This window comes from Macrotis lagotis, chromosome 4 (genome assembly GCF_037893015.1).
Source record: "Macrotis lagotis isolate mMagLag1 chromosome 4, bilby.v1.9.chrom.fasta, whole genome shotgun sequence".
Taxonomy (NCBI): domain Eukaryota; kingdom Metazoa; phylum Chordata; class Mammalia; order Peramelemorphia; family Peramelidae; genus Macrotis; species Macrotis lagotis.
The window spans coordinates 72,707,430-72,732,898 of record NC_133661.1 but is presented as its reverse complement, the minus strand read 5'-3'; the positions used below and the strand labels follow the sequence as shown (position 1 = coordinate 72,732,898).

Here is a 25,469-nt window from a genome sequence, read left to right as displayed (position 1 = left end):
CCACCAAAAAAATGCCAGTTAGTGTGAATAAAAAAACAAAAAACAAAGAAAAAAATAAAACAAACCTCATCCTTTTACCTCACATCTTTTTATTCAGTTACAGATTATTCAAACTGGAAATAGGTAACGATGGCTTTCACCTCCTTGTTGACCTTCTCACACCCCCCCCCCCAGCTTACTAAGTATTTTCTGACAGCTTCCATTTACTCTTTTGTAATGCCTTCAATGACACAGGGCCAGGGGGAAGGCCCATAATTATCTTTTCTGGTTGTCCCCAGGCTTCATCATACTACAATTCAAAGAAGTGTATCATAATATATATGGCACCCATTTTGAGTCAGAAAAATGCATTAATGGCAGATGTACGATATTTTGACTCTGATTCATGATGAGAAACTCATGTCATATACTGTTCTGTTCAGATCCCTGTGCTCCAAAGCAGCGTGGTTGCTGAGAGTAGTAACTAGGACAAGGCAAGTAGGGCTTTTCCTCAGACATGGGCAAAAAAGAGGTGACCAGACTAGTCCTCTCTGTCGCGAGTTTGCCCTTCATTTTCAAAGAAGACATAACATCAGGGAGGTGAGGCCATGACAAGCATGTGAATTAGATTTGAGTGGGGGGGTGCAAAGTCAGCAACTTCACTTTCTCCTCCAGAACCATCTGGGTCCAGGGGCCAGATATGAATCAGGTCAACTGGAGATGACCCTGGGCACGAGGCAATCTGGGTTAAGTGACATGTCCAAGGCCACACAGCTAGTAAGTAACAGATGTCTGAGGCTGGATTCGAACTCCTGTCCTCCTGAATCCAAAGCCAGTGCTCTGTCCACTGTGCCACCTAGCTGCCCCAGTTATCTCTGTAGTAGTAAGAGAAACTTCTAGAGGTTCAAATACAAGATGGAGTTATCGAATCTTATCTTTCCCATCAGTGTCTGTGGTCAGCTTTACCAAAGAATTGGAGCAGGTAATAGAGTTTAGGTCATCATGGGGCCCATACCCTTGGAATTGTATTGGATTCCATGGATTAGATTGAAAGAGGAGAAGAACCTCCAATACCCTGTCTCCCCTCCTTCCCTCAAGGAGTCTGTTTCTCATCTTTTCCTTACCTTGTTGCCTAGGTACAGAATCTTCAAGATACAGTCCTGGCTGATAAATAGTGTGAGAATGTCCATCTGGTTGAAAACCAGGTATATCTTTATTAAAATTTTTCACTGAAGGGTTCAGTGTAATTGAAGGCTAGGGTTAGTCATGCCTATTACTGTAACTGTCCCAAGATACACTCACTGGCCATTATTTTCAAACATGTCCAACTCTTTATTTGGGGTTTTCCATTTTCTTCTCCGGTTCCTTTTATAGATGAGGAAACTGAGATTAAGAGGGTTAAGTGCCTTGCCCGGGTCACACAAAATTAGTAAATGTCTGAGGCTGGATTTGAACTCAGGAAAGAGGAGTCTTCCTGACTCTAGACTTGCCACTCTATAAAATGTGCCACCTAGCTGCCCTATACATACACTCAGGATATTCTAATCTTCTGTGTCACCATGAGACTCCCTGTTCCTCCTCTCTCCCAACAGTGTCCTCTCTCTGACTCTGTCTCTGTCTCTCTGTTTCTGACTATTGTCTCTCTCTCTTTTATCTCTCTCTCTCCTCTGTATGTGTCTGTCTCTGTCTTTCTCTTTTCTTTCTCTGAGTCTCCTCTCTGTCTCTGTCTCTGTTTCTCTACTTCTGTCTTCCCTTTCTTTATCTCCCTTCTCTCTTTATTCCCCTTCCATGCCTAACTCTTTATCTCTCTTCCTCTGTCAGTCTCACAAGAACATAAAGAAAAGGACCTAAAGAGAGAAAGAGATCTTAAGCACCCTCATTGGCAAATGAACAAAATGAGTTCAAAGAGTGAAGAAAGGATCTGTTCATGGTCACTTTGGGGTCCTCAGTTGAAGAGCAGAGATCTGAATTCCCATCTTGTTATTCTTTATCTAGTGCCCATGAATTTTAGAGCTCAGATAGACTTTCAGGAGTAGTGCTTTCATTTCAACAAATGCTAAAATAAACAAACAAAACCACCACACATGTATTTCTTGCTCCTCAGTACCCAAACTTAGTCTTTTCCCTGTTGAAGATTGAAAATCATAACCATACCTGCCACTTCTGTAGCATTATCTTCTCTGATCCAATACTTTTCCTGTAGGAAACAAAAAGGTTGACAGTGACCCACAAAGCATTCAGGGAGGCAATATAAAGCACATGACCAAGGACCTCATGCTTTGGCAATATTTGAAGGTTTCAGCAATGAAGACTACCATAGTCAGGTCCATTCATGTTAGAGGCAGTTCGTAAAGACCAAGCAAAGTCAGGAAAAACTGAAAAATTGTGAGGGAATCTTCAGTGACCTTCATTTTCCTCTCTCTTTCTCCTATAGTTATCCTCATAAAACACCTGAAACCTCCCAATCCCTCCCACCAAAACAAGTCTCCTTTGGGTGAACTCTACTGTTACATGATTCTAGAATTCTTATGAGAAAAGTCATTGAGAAATACCAGAAATGAGGATATTGTTTCACTCAGCTATTATCTTACATATTTTCCATATCAGTAGCAAGAAATTTCAGGAATAATGGTTATTATTTCAGTTATAATGTATATATGCACACATAAATATTTATATATCTATATATATGCACATATATAGACATGTCTTTATATACTCATATTTAAGAATTATAAAACATTTTATAAACAAAAAACTCATTTGATCCACTCAATAACCTTATGAGATAAATGTCACAAATATGATTATCCCCTTTACATATAAGGAAACTGAGAGTCTAAGTCTCACAACTAGTGGTTTCAGCAACAAGATCATTACCAAGGCTTTCACGATTCCATATTCAGAGTTCTTTTCTTTTTATTCCCCCTAAGGCTTTTTCATACATTTGTCTTTATGAAATGGGAACTGGACTAGAGATTTCATTAGTCTAGGGCCCTCCCTCTAGCAATGCATTTCATGCTGCTTAGAGCACTTAGATTTCTAAGTGACTTGCCCAGGTTCACACAGCAAATATATATAAGAGATGAGATTTGAACCTTCTTGGTCCTGAGGTAGATTAAGTGAATAGAGAGTCGATATGATGAAATATATATATATATATATATATATATATATATATATATATATATATATATATATATTTAATATTTCCCCACATATAAGACAAACCTTAATTTTGGGACTGAAATTTGAGAAAAATATATTTTGTTTTATTTAAGGTAAATGGGGTTAAGTGGCTTGCCCAAGGCCACACAACTAGGTAATTATTAAGTGACTGAGGTCGGATTTGAACTCAGGTCCTCCTGATGCCAGGGCCAGTGCTCTATCCACTCAGCCCACTCCACCATCTAGCGGCGTCTCCCCCCGCCAATGTATTACATAAAGTTATTGAACTCAAGTTTTATTCATCATAAAATTCATATAACTCCTCATCACTGTCAAAGCTCCCATCCATGAGCTCATCCTCATCTGTGTTTGATGATGAATCCCTGTCTTAGGAGAGTCCCTGACTGCTCTCCTGCCTGTGCTCTGACCACAAGCCCTTCCTAGGTAAGTCTGAGACCTGGACATATGATTAGTCCATTCTGCTTCATGAACCTTAAGCACCAATTGTATCCTCCTTTGAAATCAGTCATTTCTTTTTCACCACAGTTCTTCTTGCCTTCTGCTGAACCATCTTTGTGGACACAGGAATTCCACTTGCTCTTTGATTCTTCTCTTCAATTCCTTCTCTAACTCAGGTTATTTGGTTGACTTGCTTCTCATGACCTTCTTCAGTGTCTTCAGTAGGGTGTCTTCTTCCTGTAGCTAGTATTGGATTGTTTTCTCAGTTGGGGGAAGACCAAACTGACATTCAGATGCACAATTTCCATTCACTTTGCACTTGAATTCAGCATTGTACAAAAATCTTTTCTGAGTCATTTCTGGGCAGAACATGGCAAAATATAGCCTAATATATGGGTAACAAATGTGAAACAATGAGCAAAAAGACAAGTGTGAAAAAGTGGGAAATGCAAGAAAAACTACAAGTACTGTATAAGAAGCTCCCAGTTTTTAGATTCCAAATTTTTCAATAAAGGGTGTATATAATCTATATTACTGTGGAGATAAAAAAAGATCTATAGAAATCATAACTAAAAATAGACTGATTTAATGATTTCATCTGGAAGGCATATATAAATGTGCATCTAAATATTTATTTGCAGATGTGCATACATGAACACATAAACACATGACGCATATACATATTCACACAAATAAAGATATACACATAAATATAAACATATAAACATGTGTACATAAAATATTTTGAATTCTCAACGAGATTCAGTTTGTCTGAGAAGCTGCCAATCTAATTTGTTCTTTTGAACACAATGACCAACCAAGTCCAGGGCATATCTCTGTCTCGGGGAAATGTATGTAATAACTCTCATCCCGTGTAAGTTTTATTTACATGGTGTGGTATCTATGACCTAACATTATAGAATTAGTTTATAGCAACCATTCACACAAATAATAACCCCTTTCCTTTCTGATAGGGAAAAAACAATCTATTCTTAGTCTGAGATTCTGCTATGTGGGCAAAAGGCAAGGCCATGAGGAAATGGGATATCATACAGGGTGGAAAATAAGCCTAGATGCTTATTACTGCTCACCATACTTTGTTCATTTCTTCCTTTGGTTTTATTTTTGAGATTCAACAATTTTGGTTTCCAAATGGAATCATTAAAGCATTCTATTTTTATTTATGATTTATAAAGCCCTTCTTATCTCTATTAATATACTTTTTTGGGTTTTTTTTGCAAGGCAAATGGGGTTAAGTGGCTTGTCCAAGGCCACACAGCTAAGTAATTATTAAGTGAGTCCAGATTTGAACCCAGGTACTCCTGACTCCAGGGCCGGTGCTCTATCCACTACACCACCTAGCCACTTCTAGTAGTATACTTTTTAATGACTTTTTAGAAAGATTAAATATTTAGCTCCTTTGGTTTTTTGGAAAATGAAACTGAGGCACTGAAATGGAAAAAGCCTGAATTTTCAAAAATAGCTGAGTGTACAATTACAGTTTTCTGATCCCTAGGTTTGTATCTACTGCAGTCTATTTTCCCAACACTTTCCATCCTGAGAAACAGAGTAAGATTCTCTATTAGATAAATACAGAAGGTGTTGATGACAGTCATTTTTTTTTTAATGTGACTGTTAGAAGGAGAGAGGAGAAAGAAAATATGGTCCAGTAAAACCGAGGAGGCATTTTGTTAATAGGATCCATGTAAAGATGCTACTGGCCTACCACCCTAATCATTTAAAATGATTCTGGAACTATATCTTCCTTTGTGACTTTTAAACATGTCATAATGTCAGGCATAATATATGATGAATCCATTTTCATTTCGTCATTTTTCAGTCTTTTCTACACCATGAATTGTTGCTAAAGGACCAGACTTTCCACCACTACTCGTTGGCTGAGCTAAGAAACAAGGCTCCATAAGTGAGTGATCACTTTTTAAGATTAAAAAGCTATTAATTGTAGCAATATTTTATATAAAGCAAATATTGTAGGATTTGGACAATTTAGTCATGAAAATTGTGAAAAAGATTAAGATTTTAAATGAAGGCAATTTCCTAAAATTATATCACATTAAGTTATTTCCCCTTCCCATTTCTCATGCCTTCTCTTTCAACCATCTCACAGAGAGCTGTAGAGCACTGCAGATTTTAATTTCCACTTGATTTAGAATCATTGAAAATTAGTTCTAAAGGGGACATTGAAGATCTTCTCCTACCTCCCACCCTTATTTTACAGAAGGTGAACTTGAGGCTCCAAGAGGCAGGGTCATTTGGCCAAGGGCAAATGGATAATTCTTCTGGCTCCAGTATTCTTTCTATGACACTGAGCTTTCTCTAACTTAAGAGAACCTTTGTTTTGAAATCTATTTCTTGGGAGTCTTAGCTCCCAATTAAATATTTTCACTTTAAACTGCTCCTGATTTTTTTTGTCTTTTTTTATACCATCCTTAATCTTCTTTATGCAGCTGCCTTAGGCCTGGTTTCTTGATGCTTTTTTACAGAGATAGAAATTAATTCTCTCCATCAGCAAGCCACTATTATTATGCAATTCAAATCAAGTATACCTAGGAAGGAAGCTACTTCTCTAGGCCACTGTTAGGTAAAATTGCAAAGATGTGGTTTATTTATTTTTTTTAGGTGTTTTTACCCTTTGGACACCTCATCCATCCTTGCCCTTTAATCATCCACTCTTCATGCCTTCATTCTGTTGCCTTTCTACTGTGGACTTTTTACTATTTAATCCTTGTCTTACTTATAAGTCCCTCTCTAAACCCACTAATATTCTTTGAACATCCCATCAATTCAATACATTTTTATTAAGCACCTATTATATACAGTTCTTTAGGTTAGGCACTCAGAGAAGATAACAAAGTTTCTCTAATGCCACAGTTATATTCTACCTTCATGAAACTTCCATTCTAGTAGAAGGTTAAAACACAAACTTCCAAAGATAAAACATACAATAATGCTGTGATAAATATTTTAGGAGTTTAGATAAAAAGTTACATGGGGGTTGAGGAAAAGCATTATTAATGATAGGGAGAGAGTTAAGGAAGGCTTCAAGGCTGGTGCATTTGAGAAGGAATTCAATAGGCATAGAGAATATCATGACATGGAGAAGGGAGAGGACAAGGATTGTTGGGAGGGGGATTTTCTTAATATTCCATAGCACTTTCCTAATATTTCACCCTTTTGTTCCTCAAGATGTCAATCAGCTGATTTTAGAGTGCCCTCACAGGACACATGACTCCATTTTGGCTATTGGAAATGCATATTCATTGTTACCCTAAAGCTAAGAATTTTAAACCCTAAGGTTCAGGCACATAGGTTGTTTTCCATATGCTAAAAAATGATGCCTAGGCTAGGACACACACTTCAAGATGGCCCACGCAGCAAAGTACAGGGAAATTTTACTCCCTCTCATTCTAGACACAACACATGTATTATTGGACAAAATGTGAAATTCAATCCTATGATAACAATCACAGTTTATGTGTTTGAGTCCTTTTCATGCAACCTGTGATCACTGTTTAAGTGGATGATTAGTGTTTTTGGCTGCTGCATTACTCTGTTGACTCATATTGAGTTTTCAGTCAATTAAAACTTCCAGGTCATTTTTACATAATTGCTGTCTATTCATATCTCCCCATGCTGTATTTGTTCAGTTGAATTTTTAAAACCCATGTTAGGAATTTATATTTATCTCTTATTAAATGCCATTTTACTGGATTTGGCTCATCATTCTAGCCTACAGAGATTCATCTGGATCCAGATATTGTCATCCTAAGTCCTGAGAATTCTGCCCACCTTCATGACATCCATGCTTGCTAAACTTTTTAGAAATATTATGGCTTGCTGATAAAATATTTGAAACTGTGGTGCCCACAATTCCTCATCAGGAATAAATGGGAGCATGAAACAGTATCAAGAAATTCATTCCAATTCTATGTGGAAGGGACTGAGAGCAATGGAGTTTAATGGTTTTACTTCATCTACGGCTCTGCATTTGGGCATCAAGTCAATCCATAATATACAATTAATGGTACACACACTGAGAGAGAGAGAGAGAGAGAGAGAGAGAGAGAGAGAGAGAGAGAGAGAGAGATTGAAATAAAATCTAAAGTTTGCTTCTATCCTGTATTTTCTCAGTTAAGAAAGACTCAAGGTTATCTGGGTATATCTCCAGTATGGGAGAAAAACTGTTCAAGTCTATTTGTACCCTAGGAATACCACATTTGATCTAGGCAAGTCCCAAAGATGTCAGAATAATTGGGTGAAAGTTTAAGGGATTCTAGGCTAATTCTGCAACTGTTCTTCTTGCTTCCCACCCTGTGATGGGATAAAGCTAGGTGTTTCTAGTTGGACCTAGAAAATGATCCTGTATCATACATTTCAGAGTAGATAGAACACTGGGTTTGGAATCAGGGATAATGATAATAAAAACAATTGAAATATCATTTAATATGGCATTCTTTAAAGTTTCTTAAATAACTTATGTATGTTATCTCATTTGATAATCCAGCAAGACTGGGTTCAAATGTTGACTCAGGTACTTATTACCTATTCAACGCTGGACAGGTCATGTAACTTTTCTGAATCTCAGTCTCTGCATCCATAAAATGAAGAGCCTACCTCAAAGGTTTGTCTTAAGGATCTGATGAGAAAAATCTATGCAAAGTACTAGACAAATCTCAAGTCATTATACAAATGAAAACACCTTAACAATATTATTAAAATTAGTCCAGACTCAGAAGTTCATTGGTATCAGGAAGAATAAGTAAGGAAATATCTAACTTTATAGACTTATATTGCCTTTGTATTTAATAAAGAGAATTGACGAACTGAGATAAGTACTTTTCATCAAATCATGGATATTGTGTCAGAGCTAGACTTAGCCTAGTTCTTCCTATCTCTAAGGTTTGCCCTCTAGTTACTATGGTATGATACCTCTGGTTCAGGTATTCAATTAGCTAGTCATGTAATTTTCTGAACCTCATTCTCCTCATCCATAAAATGGGAGTTAAAATCACTTACCTCACACATTTAGTATTATTGCCCTTGTTGGTATTATTTCAAGAAAGTTCTAGAGATTGATCATGGGATTATAGAGTTAGAGAAGAAAGGGAGTTTAGAAGCCATGCAGTACACCCCTCTACCATTTTATAGAGAAGGATATCAACTCTAAATCACTGAAACAGTTTGTAGAGGCAGGATTGAACCTAGAATCTCTCTGACTTGAAACCCAGAACTCTTCTCTCATTTTTTTGAAATTTAAACATTGGATTGCAGTCATAATTTATTATGTTTGCAGCTATTGTTTATATTTTCATATTTGCTAAATATTTTTAAATGACTTGCTAATTAGAAATAAAATGACAAAGTCTACAAAACACTTAAGGTTCTAAGTCTACAAAACACTTAAGGTTCTAAGATTAAAGGTATTGGATAAACACAGACCATAATTAAAAATAAAATTTACTGTCCTTTGTAAACCAAGTTGATGATAAAACTTCACAATTCCATAATATATATGTTTGTATGTATGTATGTATATAAACATAATCTATGCATATGAATGCACAAAGACATATTATATATTTATGTATAGACAAGTTATATATGCATATATAATCTATGTCTATACCTGTATTTATATATTTCTATAATGCATTTATTCATATTTCTATGTGTATCTTTCTGAATTTCTTTTTGTCTCTGTCTCTGTCTTTCTCCCCCTTCCTCCTCCTCTCATTTCTCCTCCCTCTCTTCCTCCTCTCTATTTATATTCCTGTCTCTCTGTTTCTGTGTGTATGCCTGCCTGTCTGAGTGCCCTTCCTCCTCTCTCTGTCTCTGTCTCTCTCTCTCTCTCTTCCCCTTCCCTCTTCCCTCTTCCCTCAACCTTCTAGAAAAGGTGATGAGCATCATTAGATCATCTAGCTCCCCATGAGCACATTTATGAATTGAATTGAGTGACTGGGGATTAGGATGCTAACTTTGCTGCTGGGAGCAATTGTTTCTTCCTTCACCAGTGATTTATAATAATTTGCTTTTAGAGGGACCAAAATCTCAAACTTTTGTACAAACTCATAAGCTCATTAAAAATGTTTTATACAGATTTTACTCCCATGATTAAGATATATACTATGTGTTAGCTGCAATCTTGGAAGAAAAAATATGAGATAATTCAATTCTTCAATGTATTTCATTTTTAAATCTCTAGAACTTAGCAAAGTGCTTAATAAATGGATGTTGAATTAAATTGAATCTTCCGGTTAAAACCAACTTTCTGCAAGCAAAGGGGCTCACACTTTAATATTCATTGATTTGAATGGAAATCTATTCACTTCTTGCTTTGAATCAGAGTCTTTCAAAAGGCCTCTGATTTGGGCCACTTTCTCACCAGTCCCTGCAATCCGAATTTTAAAATTCTAGAAAATCACAATTAAAAAATAAGAACATGAGTACAAACAGAGTGGACTTACTGTTCTGCATCGAGATTTTTAGGATTGGGGGGGTGGTTAATCTCTATTCCATTATTTAATTCTTGGCTACATTTCCTTGAAAAAATCGTTGTCAAAACAAGGATATGGTCAGAAATAGGTATGATAAACCTCTCCCCTACTCAAAACCTAGCTATGTGGACTGCAAAGGGTGGTCAGGCACAAAGGGAGAGGCCAATGACAGAGCCTTCCTTCTTGGTGATCCCTCTGACAAACAAATAAATTCCTTCACATGTGAAACCAACCTAAAACAGTTTCGCAATCTGCTCTACTTCACTTTCCCAAGGTTTTCAGGATCACCAAACAGTAACCCCCTCTGGTTCCTGTTTAAACTTGCAGGTTAGACTCAAAACATTATGGTAATAATCTCCAAGGACCCAGGCTTTCGGTTGCCTAGTGACAAAGTTTCTGAGTCCACTGAAGAATTGAGACTGTAACTGTGTAAGTTCATTTTTCTTTTTCTGTGTGAATATATATGTATGTGTATATTTGTGTGTATGTGTGTGTATGTGGAAGAGAGAGGGAGAGAGAGAGAGAGAGAACATGTGTGTGAATCTGAGTGGTTGCAGACAATAGTAACTTTTTATTTTAACCCTTTCTAAATGGGTTTGAGAATGTGGTTCTTAGAGTTTGAATCACATCAGAGCTTGAAGGTGTGGTTCTAGTCTGGAGATTGCAGTTTTAAAAATGCCAAGCAATTTAAACTCAAATAGTCCTGGTCTCTTTTCCCTGTGAGTTTTCTTTGCAAATCCCAGACAAAAGCTAATTCATTATTCAGAGGAGAACCTATAGAGAAGGCCAATAATGGCAACTCATTCCAAGGATAAAGCAGTTTGCTGTGGGATTGAGAGAGGTTAAGAGATCCCAAATGGGCCCTTCCAATAGCGTGATAAGCATTTCAGAAGGTTCTTATCTAAAATGTGAGTGGGTTTTTTGTTTGTTTCTATGTTTCTTTGATAAATTATGAAACTCTTAATAAACATTGGGGTGATCTTTAAAATTACTGGAAATGCACAAGTATTTCTAGAAATATACCTAATAAAAGCAACATAAGAGAACAATGTAGAGATTATTTTGTCATATAGTCTATTTGGTATTTTTTCCAGGCTACTCTAAAGAAGTTCTTGGTAAACATGAAACCCCCTGAGCCATTATTGTTTAATTATAATTATGGTAAAATATTGGAAACATTATTATTTCATGTAATTGGATTTTTAGTTCAAATGAATCTTAAGAAATCACACTAAATAGAGATAATCCAGGTCAGATAGGAAGAAGGATTAAAAGTCTCTCAATTTTACTCAAAGGTTATGTAACTACATGTGGTAGGGTGGAAAATATTCTGGCTTTCAGGTCTGAGGACTTGAATTTGAATATAATTTCTGAGGCTTACCACCTATGTGATCTTGGACAAATCACTTGGCCTTCTAGGATCTCAGTTTACTCATTCATAAAATGAGTAGAAGGGAGGTGCTAAACTCACTGGCCTCTGAGGTCCCTGCCAAATATAAATTTACGATTGATTTTGGGGTTTGTTCTATAGTGGATACAGTGCCAGACTTGGGTTCTAATCCAGCCACTGACTTCTAATAGCTTGGTGAGTATGAGCCTCAATTTTCTGGTTTATAAAACTGATATAATAATTCCTAGACTTATCTAAAAGAATTGTTATGGGAATGAAATAAGATAATATTTGCAAAGTGCTCTCTCTCTCTCTCTCTCTCTCTCTCTATATATATATATATATATATATATATATATATATATGTATGATAGTTATTATTATGGGAAAAAAGGCAAATATAGAATGTTGACCTAGTAATCCCAAAGACCTGGGTTTGTTCATGATACAAACTAGCTAGATAATCATGTGTGACAATACATTTGTTGCCAGTCCTGTCCTAGTCTTTGTGACCCCATTTGGGCTTTTCTTGGCAGAGACACTAGAATGGTTTGTCATTTCCTTTCCCCAAATCATTCTTCAGTTGAGCAAACTGAGGCAAAAAAGATTAAGTGACTTGCCAAGATTACATAGCTAATAATGTCTGAGATTGGATTTGAATGCAGTTCTTCCCTGATTTTAAGTCTAACACTCTACCTGCTCTGCCACTTAGCTGTTTCATGACTAAATAAGATCTGGGTTCAAATGCCACCTCTGCTGGTTATTCCTTGTGTGAACTTGGTCAAGTCTCCTGTCTCCCTAGATCTCAATCGCAAAATGAAGAATTTGGAGCAGCTAGCCTCTGAAGTCCCTTCTAGCTCTACTTTCATAACTTTTGAGGATTTAAATGGCCAAAAAGCACTGTAGAGTTTTCATGAAGGGAGTTCCCTAGATCCTGAAACTAATTCTGTCTCTCACTCCCCAAATGAATACATGAAAATAAAGAAGAGACTCTAGGGCTAGTCTTTCCTTCCAACAAAAGTATATCTTAGGGGTGGCTAGGTGGTGCAGTGGATAGAGTACTGGCCCTGGAGTCAGGAGTCCCTGAGGTCAAATCCGGCCTCAGACACTTAATAATTATCTAGCTGTGTGGTCTTGGGCAAGTCACTTAACCCCACTGCCTTGCAAAAACCTAAAAAAAAAGTATATCTTAGATGAAGAAGAATGTGCTTAATGTATTCCACCTATATCTGGAATCTACTTAATATACCAATCATTTGTGTACAAGACAGCGAGATTATCTTAAACACTGTTAACTTCTTTCTGCGGAGTCAGCTTAGGTTTTTTTCTCAACTATATATAGAGCAAAGGTGTTATGAATAGAAAATATCACTTTCTAACATCCTCATCCCCTATTACATTTATGTAATATTTTTCCTGCCAAGGAACTACTGAAAGAAAAAAAAGTTCTGGAGTTCATGTAGCCTGAAAAGTTTCACCTAGTCAAGTTCCCTAAACATCTTTTTTACTTGCTATATCAGACTATTAAAAACAATAGTGTGCTGGTAAATATTTAGCAACAAGTTCCACACTTTTAAGTTTAAATCTTTGTAACTAACAGTTTTCTATCACTTTAAGTCTAGTAATCAATAAAAAAGTAAATCAAACCTTGATTTGTAAGCATTTGTGGATTTCTGAGGTATAAATGATTGGGTTTTTTTTTTAAATTTAACAATCAGCTTTAACAGATTCCCTTTATGGGAACTTTAGGCACTTTAGAAATTCTTGCACTGAATTGAATCACCAGTATTCCAAATAAAAATTTTCAATTTTTAGATTTTTCAGCATTTAGAAGATTTATAAGGTATATTTTCATAGATAAGCATCTTTTCTATTGCAAAAACATAGGAGCTTAGAATCTTCTCCATTGGGAGATAGCATGTTTATAAATCATATGCATATGGCAAAAAATCTGGGAATACCAGGAATATGTATATCTGTGTGTCTGTATATAGTAAACTCCCCATTCCCTTTCTAGCTACCCAATCTGAAAATAAAGCAAGCTCTAAGTGACAAAGGGACCAGGACTGAGAAATTCAATTCAATTTTTAATAAGTGCCTATGATGTTCCAGATACTATGGTAAAGCTGGAGCTGTTAAAAATGAGGCAAGACCTAGATCATGTCCAGATAAAAGGACCAAATGGAAGAGACCTTTATTAGATTCACTTGGGACCCTTCTTGGCTAACTCTCTTCAAGGTGTCTTCCCCATTTGCTCATATCAGGGAAATGCTTAAGTATTTGGATGTCCAGATTCCCAGTAATGAAGAAGTCCTTCCAAGGTTCTATGACCTGGAGAAGTCCCATTTACAACTTGCATATCTGTCCTATTGTCGTGATTTTTAGGATCTGGAAGACTACTTAAAACTGAAGAGCTAGGGAAAGAGGAGGAAAAAGGGAAAAAATAAAAATAATAGTAGCCAACGAGAAGGGTCACAAAGATAATGATGCTGGTTATGTGCAAGTTACATGAAAATACAAATGGCCTCTGTGTTTTCAAGATTTTTGTTTCCCTCAAATTGAAGCTCCTTAAGCCCAATTACCAAAATTAGGACTGAGCTAGTTTAAAATTTGTTTATCCTTCCTAATTCTCAAGGCCATTAAATGTAAAATATCTGCAAAATTGCTGCTCAAAGACTTTTCTATTTCTTGATTCATCAAATTAATTATTTAAAATCTGGCTAAATACTTCAAGCCTCTTGGGGCATAGACACAGAAACGTCAACAGCAAGGATGAATAAGAAAGTCAATCTAAAATGATGGGGCAGTGGGCTTTGTATGGATGCTGTAATTGCATTCAGGACCAGAGTAGCTGAAGTCTTTGGTTTTAAGAATCTGGAGAGATTGCTCTTTTGTGAACTCCTTATCTGCCTTCTTTCTCACTATGGATGAGCTTGCTTCAGGTGATGTATGATGGCAATGATATTGATCCCACCTTCTTAACTCATGGAAGGGGAAAATGCAGAAAGTAATGAATAGAACTGGAATAGAGTGTGTTTTTCCATTGCTAAGATCCTTGCCCTGGGTTCTCAAAGTACAGAACTGGCTGTGCAATGAATCTAGAAGCACTGCTTAGTGCTCACAGTCTGATAGCTTTGTTTTCCTCATGGGGCTACTAGAGGGAGTCACTTCTGCCCCTTTACTTTGAGTGATAACTTTCCTGGCCTCTTGGCTTCTGGCTCACTGGCTGAGTACTGTGGTTAGACAATTCCAGGAGATTTCTATTCAGTTCTAAAAGATTTAGCAACCCAACCATATTTTTTCATCTAATGCCTTTTTTTTGCTGTCTATATTGTTGTGTTCCATATTGCTACTTAGTTATTTGACATCTTTCACTCAGTATATATTTTAAGACATGTTGAAACTCTTAGAATCACAGGATTTAAATCTGGAAGGGACCTCAAAAATCACCTAAACTAACCTCCTGTCTAGATGAAGAAATAGAGATCCAGAGAATAAAGACAGTTGACATTGCAGAATTCTGGGCCTGAAGTTAGGAAGACTCATCTTTATGAGTTCAAATCTGACCTCATATAGCTGGGTGACTCTGGACAAGTCACCTTAGCCCTGTTTGCCTCAGTTTCCTCATCTACTACATCTACTGCAAAATGAGCTGAATAAGGAAATGACAAATAAATGCTACGCATTGTTTTCAAAGATGCCCAACTTAACTTTGTTTGCTTGAATTTGATTTTCTTTTGTTCTGTTTTGCAGTTTTTGACTTTTATATTTCCCCTCCCTCCCCTTAAGAAGGCTACAATTAAGTGCAGAGATAAATGTGTAAGATAAATGTACATATACATAGATGTCTACAAACATACATATATACACTCATACACACACACACACACACACACACACACACATATATATATATATATATACACATTTCTTTAAAAATGAAGACCAAGTCTTACCATATTTTTCTAAATCGACCAACTCATCATTTCCTGCATCACAACAATATTCCAACCCAATCACGTCCTATCTGAGAGGTTGTCTATGAAGAGAATTTCCACAATTTTGTGCACTCCTTCTATTCTTGGTTGCATAAGTTTTATTTATACAAGAAAATGTTAATTTAAAATAATTGAAGTTATTCATTTTATACTCCAACAATGCTTTCTTCTTATAATGTAGCTTAAGCTCTGATATTACTTTATAATTTTTTCTAACTCAGAATTTTTTATTAATTGAAATGAAATCATATCATAATGAATAAACAGTTTAGTCAGATAAAACTGTCTTTTAAACATTATATTGACTTTACTTACCCATGAACAATGAATATTACTTCAATTATTTAGATCTCAGTTTATTTGTATAAAAGTGTTTCAGGTCTGTTTTGGTATCTTGACATCTTGGTATCTTTGGTATTTAAGATATCTTAGACTGTTTAGCTATTTTAAATGACCCAAGAATTGCATAATATTGATAATAGTAGTTTCTCTAATTTTGTCTTTTGATTAAACCTATTTAACTTTAACTCTACCTTAGATATGATTCCTACTCCCGCTTTTTTTACTCAATGAATTATATTCCTATCCTTTATTTTATCTTTGTGTGTATCTTTCATTTTTATTGTGATTCCTGAAAGCAACATTTTGCTGAATTTAAAATTTTAATCTGCTATCCATTTCTGTTTTATGGGTAAATTCTAAACTATATTTACTTATTATGCATTTTCCTCTGTTCTATAGTTATTCTATGGTGCAGTATTCCAAGACCTATAGTCCTTTAATGTAGTACTTGTAAGTCTTGTTTAATCTTTATTGTGCCTCTTCCATGATATTTACATTGCTTTTTGTTGTTTATTATTGTTGCTTCTGGGCATCTAGGTGGAGCAATGAATAGAACACTTGGAGTCAGGAGGACCTGAGTTCAAATGTGACCTCAGATGCTTAATAATTACCTAGCTGTATGACCTTGGGCAAGTCACTTAGCCCCATTGCTTGGCCAAAAAAAAAAGAGTCAATATTGTTATTGTTACTTCTAATATGTTTTCCCTAACCTTAAGCTTTGAAACATGATTATGATATTCCTGTAAATTATTCTCCTGGGATCTCTTTCAAGTGATGATTGGTGAAACTTTTTTCTATTTCTGCTTTGCCTTCTTTTTCTACAACTTCAGGACAATTTTCCTTGATAACCTCTCACAATGTATCATCTTTTTTAAATAAGCTGAGTTTTGTTCTATTATTTCTCCTTGATCTATTCTCCAGATCAATTCTTTTCCTGAGATGTTTTACTTTCTTTTATACTTTTCATTCTTTTGATTTTGTTTTATTATTTCTTGGTGTCTTAGAATATCATGAGCTTCCCCTTATCCAAACCTAGTTTCTTTAAGTTTATTATTTTCTATTTTAAGTTTGTTGACTTCTCATAATTTTTTCATTTTCTTGAAATGCTACTTTTTCCTTCCAATTTCCTTGAAACTCTTTTATTTGATTTTAAAGTCCATTTTAAGTTCTTTAAGAACTCTTTTTGAGTCTGGGACCATTTGATGTTTCTCATTGAAAAAAAGAGTGGTTTTTCTAGCTCTGTAATATTCCTTTGAGATCTTCTCTATCCACATGGTTACTACCTATGCTTGGATCTTTTTTTCCTTTTTTTACTAATATTTATTAGTCCCAAGGCATGAGAACTGATGCCCCAAGTCTTATGTTCTTCTTACAGTTATTTTTGAGGTCTGTCTTTTGGCCCAAACCTTGAACTTTCATCTCCACTCCTAAACCTTGCAGAGAGTCCCTGGATTCACAGTCTTGCAAATGATCTTGCTTTCTCTGGTTCCTCTTTTACACATTACAGCTACCCTTTCTGCCCTGCCCTGAAACTAGGACCTTTGCTCTTCTGCAAGTACATTCAGCCCCACCCCCAGGCCCTAGTCCTCTGCAGCATGCATCAAGTGTGTACTAGCAACTTTTCTCCACAGCCACACCCCCAATCGCATGCATGTCTGGCCAACACAGCTATGTTTGGTATTCCTGCACAGTGGAAGGTCCTCTATTTTCATCACCTTAAGCTGTCAAACCTCACACTGTGAGATGAAAGTTTCTGTGACTGAAGCTGCCTCCCAGGGCTGCTTGGTTGTTTGATTCTGCAGAGTTGTCCTGGAGGTGTTTGCACTTCACTTAGGCTACCCAGAGGTTGGGTCTTTCCTGGGGTCTTCTCAAATTATGTTAAGAGGACATAAGCTTTATCTGTGTTTATTTTTGTTGCTCTGAGGCAATATTTTATATCATTTTTTGTGGAAGAAATTTGGAGAAAACAAAGTTTTCTGACCTAGTCCACCATCTTTCCAGAATCTCCCCAAGATGCTGATTTTCAAATGTCAATAATTTATCTTCTATTCAGCATTTCTAACAATTCAAAAAATATTTCATTCAAAATACTAATAATGCCTGTCACAACCTACCACATACACCTCAGTAAATGTTTTCATGGTACCATTCTTCTGACTTTCCACACAGAGGTAGACTGGTTTTCAGGGGAAAAAATATACCTATTGTTGGGTTCATATCTCAAGCCCTTCTAGTTTGGTAGGGCCCAGAAAAGTTCCTATTATATTGGTATATCCTTGGAGGATCCATGAGCACATATGTCAAGATAATATGTCAGAGAAGGAATTTAATGGAGATGTTCCAAAGGGAAAAAGGAAACCTTCTAAGAAAGTTTGTCCTTCGTCACCAGGAATCTTCAGGCAAAAAAATGGATCAGTATTTGTTGGAGATTCATCGTTTGCATATGGGTTGGACTAGGGACTAGGTGATATCAGAAGATCCAAGATTCAATAATTTGATGATGGTGAGTAGTCTAGTTTGGCTAGAAGTATGTGTATAGAAGTAATGAGAAATTAGGGTAGAATAAGATTCTAATATGAGAACTCCTCTTCCTCTTTTAATAGAATGTAAGTTCCTGGAAGGCAAAAATTCCTTTTTTGTTTTTATCTCTATTCCCAGTAGTTCTCTTTACTTGGTAGGTATTTTATCAATTTCTGAATTAAACTGAGTACCAATATTTATGTTACATCTTAGAGAATAGGGAGTGATTAAAGGTACTTGAGTATAGGATTGATATGATAAATAATTTTCTGCATATGTGCATTAATTGCATCAGAATCAGAGCAGATGAAATCTCTAGTCTTAAATATATAGGGAGATTTTTTCCACAGTAGAACAATCTCTTATCTGCCTTCTTTCTCATTTTCAATGAGGGGGCTTCAGTAGTGTATGATGGTGATGATGGCGATAATTATTGTCACTCACATCAGGAAAATTATTTTGCTAACATGTATTGGATGAATTACAAAGAATAGACTGGAAAATGAAAAATCATTTAAGAGGATAATTTCTACATGATAGCCAGGCAAGAGGTGATGATTTCCAAATCAAGGATAGCCTTGTTGGACTTCTTTGGGGAGGTAGAATATTGGAATCCATTCAGACACAACTGGAAACAGGGTTTGCAACCTACTTTGAATTCAGATTTTCTAACTATAGACGGGCAAGTACTTTGCTTTTGTCCACAGTTTTTTCCACATGTCTCCAAGATAGAAGTAAAATAATCAAGTAATCACCAAACATTTATAAGGTGCCTACTATGATCTAAGCAGGCAATTTGCTCAAAACTGGTAACAAAAAGAACAAAAAAATTAAACAGATCCTATGGTCTAACAGAAGCCAACAAGGATGTTACAAAAATAACCAAGCTGGTTATGTGAAAGTCACATGATGATACAAGTGCTCCCTCTTTGTGTTTTCAACATTATTATATTTTGTTTCCCTAAAATTTAAGTTCCTCAAGTCCAGTTGCTAAAATTAGACAGAAGTCATTTAAAATTTGTTTGAATTATCCTGGTGGCAATAGAAACATAAAGGAAGGAATAGACATGAACGATATAACAAAGGCAAAAGTAAACTTGCAATTGTTTGTGGAATGGTAAGAGAAGAGTCACTAATAACACCCAGGTTTTAGGCTTGGAAAACTAGTATATGTTCATCAGCAATGGAGACAGAGTGATAAAGAGCAGGAATAGGTCAGGTTTGGGAGAAAGTGTGATAACATTTCAGTTTCTCTTTCCTTACTACCTAAGGTATAGAGAAATGAAAAGTTGGCCATTGGAGCATATGCTGAATCTGGGCATTCCAAGAACTGATTGTTCTGTGGAACTTAGTCAATGTTTAATTGTTGGGGAAGTTGAAAAACTTATGTTGACAAAACCACTGGAATCAGTGTTGTTATTGTTGAGGTATTTCAGTCATGTTTGACTCTTTGTGACTCCCTTTGGGGGTCCATGAATTGCTATAATTCAGACTACGTTATCTGAATGAATGTTGAATGAAAAACATTGACTTAATAATTCCTGTGTCCCAAACTCTGTGCTAAGTACTGGTAATAAAAAGACAAATAAGAAATAATCTCTACTCTCAAAAAACTTACATTCTAATAGGGAACATAGCTCTGTAGAATGATGACCTGGGAAGGGAGGTATGGTCTGGGAAATCATATGGATGGAACAATAGGCAGTCCACGGACATGTCCTTTCTAGAGGCAATGATAAGTGTGACTTGGAAAAAGAGGTAGAAATTTGGGAATTGGGGTGTGGACAGGTAGTGTGGGCAGGCAGCGGATGCTCAGAATACAAATCCTAGTGATTTAAGTAAGTCATTTAAAAAATAGTCATTTTTAGTTATCCATGTCATGATGTTAGTTTAAAAATGATAAAATAGTCATTTTAGTTTAATTATCTGTAAAGAACAGAGAGATTCAAAAGGGGCATTCATGTAAAATTTCAATTGGGGAAATTTGAGATTGGTTGTTAAGAGGGTCTACTTAAAGATCAACGCCTTGCATACTTGGATTCAGGAGTAAAACAGTCTCTGAAAGTTAGCAGTGAAGTTGCCCCAAGTCTGAAATTAAGTCTGTCCTCAGGAAGGTGTGAATGCCAGGGAGACTTAAAAACAAACTGCAACCTGCTTCTAAATAAATCTATTCCATTATACCATACTGATCCTTTTCCATGCCTATGCAAATGATAGCATGTTTTGAATTTCACAGTCATTCTTAAAGGAGATTAAAAACTAGACTGAATAAATTCCTCCTTTAGTTGTTTAAAATAAAAGCATGAAGACCTTTCACTGATAAGTCTTATTGGGCCTGCATCTATTGCATAAGAGATAATACAAGATAACTTGAAATCTGGACTTTACCCATATACTTGTATCAATTCCCATCCCAGTCTGACTAAGTTGGCTGATTTGGGCACCATTAAAATTTGAACTCCCTGAGAACAAGGACTGACTAACTCTTCTACTTGTATCTTCAATGCTTAGAGCTTTGTACAGGGCCCTTTATTTTGTTCCTCCCTTCTCCTCCCCTCCCCTTCCCTTCCCTTCCCTTTCTCCTTTTTCCTTTCCTTTCTTTCTTTCCTCCCCTCCCCTCTCCTCCCCTCCCTTCTCCTCTTCCCACCTCTCTCCTCTCTCTTCTGCTCTCTCCCCTTTTCCTTTCCTTTTCCTTTTTTCCCCTTTTCTTCCCTTTTCCTTTCCTTTTGGAGTACTCATATATCCAGGGCTCAAAGAAGGGCACAGGAAAAAAAACAGAATAAGTTTTATACTTTGATCCAGATTTACTTAAATTGTCTAGATTTAGAATTGGAATTGAGAAACTGTTGTTGCTGAGTTGGAAATTGAGTTATGTCTGACTCTTCATGACTTTCAAATTTTCTTGGCAGAGATACTAGAAAGGTTTGCTATTTCCCTCTCCAATTCATTTTACAGGTAAAGAAACTGAGATAATGGGATTACATGACTACACTCCACTATCTGCCTTTGGAATTGAGAAAAATTGAGTTAAAATTGTTCTTTAGATGCTTGTTAGATATGTGATCCTGGTCAAGTCTTTTCAGTCATTAAGGTGATGCATTGCTTAGAGTTTATGATCCTGGGCAAGTCACTTAACCTTCATCTGTATCAATTTCCTAAACTGTAAAATGGAGATGATAGGTCTTGTCTCACAGGGTTGTTAAAATTAAATGAGATAATTACTTTTAAGTTTCTGGGACACAGTAGGCACTTAATCAAAGCTTATTTTCTTCCCTTCCCCTCTCTTCACATCTATGGAATCTTGATTTCCTCATCTGAAAATTGAAGATAATGAACTACCATATAATTGTAAGAATCAAATGATATAATGTCACAAAGTCCTCTAAAACAACCTTAAGTCCCAGTATAAACATGAGCTAATATTATCATCTTTCTGGGACTTCTAGAAAGCATTGAGAAACAAGACAGAGGTCAAACATGGACAGGTATACCTTGGATAGCTCCAACCAGGTGAATGGTTGTGTCCTGTTAGGACTATATAGGCTCATTGGGTAGGTAGCCTTCCTGCCAATGTGATTAGTAGATAAATCGAGTTTATAATAATACATGGCCTACTCTAATTTTTGTATGTTTTCCCTCTACCAAAATAAAATTACTCAAAAAGTAGCACTTGCGCTGATTAGCTTCTTTCTTCTTATTGGCTGCTCCCAGAACTTTTTAATGGTTAATGGTAATGAATATCCCAAGTGTTACAAGCTACCAAAAATGCAGGAGTCATTCCTTTTATACTTCTCTAAAGCCTCATCACCTGATAACCACCCTTTGAGTTGTGATTTTCTTTGTATAAAGCCAGATTGGTCATTGAAGGGGAAAAAAAGTCATGGAATTTATTGCTAAGTCCATAGTCAAAAATTTGCCACGTTTGGTAAGACCTCCCTGAGTTTGTTCCCTATTGGACTAGCTATATAGAAGTTAAGACTCCCCTGTGTGACAGTGTGAGGCATTTGAATAGTATTTTAGTGGAAGTTTAAATCAAAATTTCTAATGTATCTCATAGGTAGTTAAAACTTGTTCCAGGTTGATCTTATAAAATTTCATGATCTTTTCTAATAAAAAATAAACCAAATTTATTTTTTTAAAATTGTAACCAAACCAAATTCCAAATACTTCTCTAATGTAGCCTCTTATTTAAGTTATTTCAAAATTGATGAAGAATAGATGTGGTCAATCTTGGCAACCTGTCTTCCTAAAGAATATGTATCTGGGATAAAACATAGTTTTAGATATGACACTGCAGGACTAAAATGAGGCATAGTTTTAGGAAGTGAGCTTAGCAGATAGAATCAGGTAACTCTAGATTGAATCTGAGACACACAGGTCATTATCATTGACCTTTCCTACTGACATGATATATGTTCCTACTAAAAAAGCATCTTGACTCAACTGAAGATCAACATGGAAGAGGCAAAAGTTACAATAGATGCTCTTAATATGTCCCAAAGCATAAATGGACAACTATAAACATGAATGCAAAAATCTAAAGGAAAAACATCTATCATTTTCTTGAGCCCTGTCTGGCTTCTGCTGTTCAAATTTCCCTATCTACAAGCCAATCTACATTAGCCATTGTTTCCTTTGCTTAGATATTTCCTGTTTAGCTCCCAGAATGGGAAGAAGTACCTCTGGTTATCTGCAATGTTCAGCCCCACCTATAGTCCTACTTGCTCAGTACACACATTCTGTTAAGAATAAAAAATCCTTCTACACCTGATAGGCAGAAGATCAAAAAATAAATAATATGCTAACCAGGGCTATTAATATTAGCTTTCTGAGATTTTTAGGGAAGAACAAAAGAATTACAGAATTGAAAGAGAACCCTGATGTCATCAAATCCATTCTTATAATAAGAATCTCTTCTATAATATCAATGCCATGGTCATTCATTTCTTATCAAGACCATTATTAAATGGAGAACTTATTTCTACTCAAGATAGTCAATCCTATGCCTGCACAACTGTAATGATTAGGAAACAATTTTCTTATGCTGAATCAATAACTGCCTCCTGGTAACTTTGACTTATTGGTTCTACTTCCTTTATCCTTTGGGTGAGGCTAAGTAGAATATATACTTATGACCACATAAGTATCCTTTAAATATTTGGAGAGACTATTATGCACCCCACAATTCTTTCATTCTCTAGGCTAAATATTTTCAGTTCTTTTAAAAAGATTCTTGTATGATTTGTTTTCTATTATCTCAACATCATTGTTTCTCTTCTCTGCTGTACTCCAGGTAGTCAATGCCTATTCTAAAGTGGGTACCATATCAAAATATAACATTTACAAATGTGATCTGAATCAAACATTCGTTGAATACTTAGTATGTACAAAACTTTATGCTATATTTTAAGAATAAAAAAGACATCCCTGCTCTCAAGGAGACTATATATATATACATATATACATATATGTATATATATATATATATGCAAGATCTCAAATGCAAATAAGATGGAAGTGTTTCATGGTTTTCAGGGTGGAGAGGCAAAGCAGATAATGATTCCTTTTAATATCATTTCCATTAATGAAATTCTATCTCATAGTGACAGAAACACAAATACTTGTGTTGAGTCAGTCATTTTTATTATCTTAACACATAAATTTAGGATGACTCCCTCAGCCTCCTTAGAATATTTCTATTTAAATAAGTGAAAAAAATCCTGAAAAAGAACAAAGTCAATGGCAGCATAAACTGATAGTCATTAATTCACTAATCATTAATTATACCCAAACGTGATAGATCACTCAGTTTTGAGATCATGTAAGTATATTGAAATTTAATCCATAATTCTTCAAATTTTCTACAATGATACCATGGCAAATTTTGTCAATTATCTTAGAATACTATATCTGTAGTATTTCCCTCATCTACCCATATATTAATCATGTCAAAAAACCAAAATGAGTTTAGTCAGACATGACTTGCTCTTAATGGATCACACAGTCTACTTAAAAGCATGTTTTCCCTTCTAAATGCTCCAAAATCATAATGTAGGATATAGGTTTAGAATTTTGCTCAATGGCTTATAGTTCAAAGGACCTACCTTCTTTCCTTAGATTCCTTAAAGACATCAAGAGATTACAACTCAGGAATATGATTCAGTAAGGCCAAACCAACTTGGACTAAATAGTCACATGGTATTTTCTCTTATTTTCTTCTAGATCAGGAATTGCCAAACTTTTTCAGTCCCTTTATTTCTTGGTTTTTCTGTACCTCAAACCACCCTGAAATCTCTATTTAATATGAGAAGAAATAAAGTCTATAATTTATTAAGCTTATGCAGATAATAAACAGAACATCTGTTTCAATAGTAAAAATATTTTCCTTGAATTTCCTTGTTCCTCTCCTTGACAAGTTTCACATGACCCTTGGGGATATGTATAGCCTAGATTGGGAGCCTTTCTTATAGTTTGCCTTAGCTTCCTTTGATAGTCATGCTTTTCATTTTAGTCTATAGAATGTAGTCCTTGGTCGACAAAAAGAAGGAAACAACCCCCACCCAAAAAAAACAAAACAAAGAAAATCATGGGATAATTTAGTAGAATTTAGCTTTGGGGTCAATGCAATTAGATTCAAATTCTGTCTTTTCCCTTTCTGTGTGTGTCATTGGGCAGTCTCTTAATATCGCTGGATCTTAGTTTCCTAAAATGAGAGGTTGAAAAAAGATAAGATCAGATTTATAGGGGCTCTTCTCTTGGAAATTCAAAATATATTAAAAATAAACATTTTGGATTATATATATTGAAACTTACTAACTATGTGAGCCTGGCCACATCACTTACCTCTTAGGTTCTCAATTTTCTCTTCTATAAAATCTAGATAATAAATGAACTTATTTTACAGGACTTCTTAAAGAATTCTTAAAGGGTTGAATTGTGGAGTTTGAACAAAGACCAAAGACTATTGCCTTCAATTTTTTGTTAAAAAAACTTATCTTAATATGTAATTTTGTTATCTCTTATACTTTATTTTTTTCCTTAAGGATATGATTTCTCTCTCAACCCATTCAATTTTGATCAATGTATAGCATGAAATGA

The 25,469-nt window shown here is 35.6% G+C and overlaps 2 protein-coding genes across 7 annotated transcripts in view; one reads left to right on the top strand and one right to left on the bottom strand.

The window, feature by feature from the left end:
* The window catches only part of LOC141521024 (WD repeat- and FYVE domain-containing protein 4-like), a 238,790-nt gene that overhangs the window by 68,080 nt on the left and 145,241 nt on the right, over positions 1-25,469 (bottom strand). For all 3 annotated transcript variants that reach the window (XM_074233113.1, XM_074233114.1, XM_074233115.1), the window contains one exon: positions 2,134-2,176. In XM_074233113.1, the coding sequence (XP_074089214.1) occupies positions 2,134-2,176 (43 nt within the window). The remainder of the gene's footprint in view (positions 1-2,133; positions 2,177-25,469) is intronic.
* LRRC18 (leucine rich repeat containing 18) overlaps positions 5,446-25,469 on the top strand; it is a 35,118-nt gene continuing 15,094 nt past the window's right edge. For 2 of the 4 annotated variants that reach the window (XM_074233109.1, XM_074233112.1), the window contains exons 1-3: positions 5,446-5,530; positions 10,449-10,550; positions 18,241-18,354. The gene's annotated coding sequence lies outside the window, so the exon portion shown is untranslated. The remainder of the gene's footprint in view (positions 5,531-10,448; positions 10,551-18,240; positions 18,355-25,469) is intronic. The other 2 variants (XM_074233110.1, XM_074233111.1) reach the window with 2 other exon arrangements.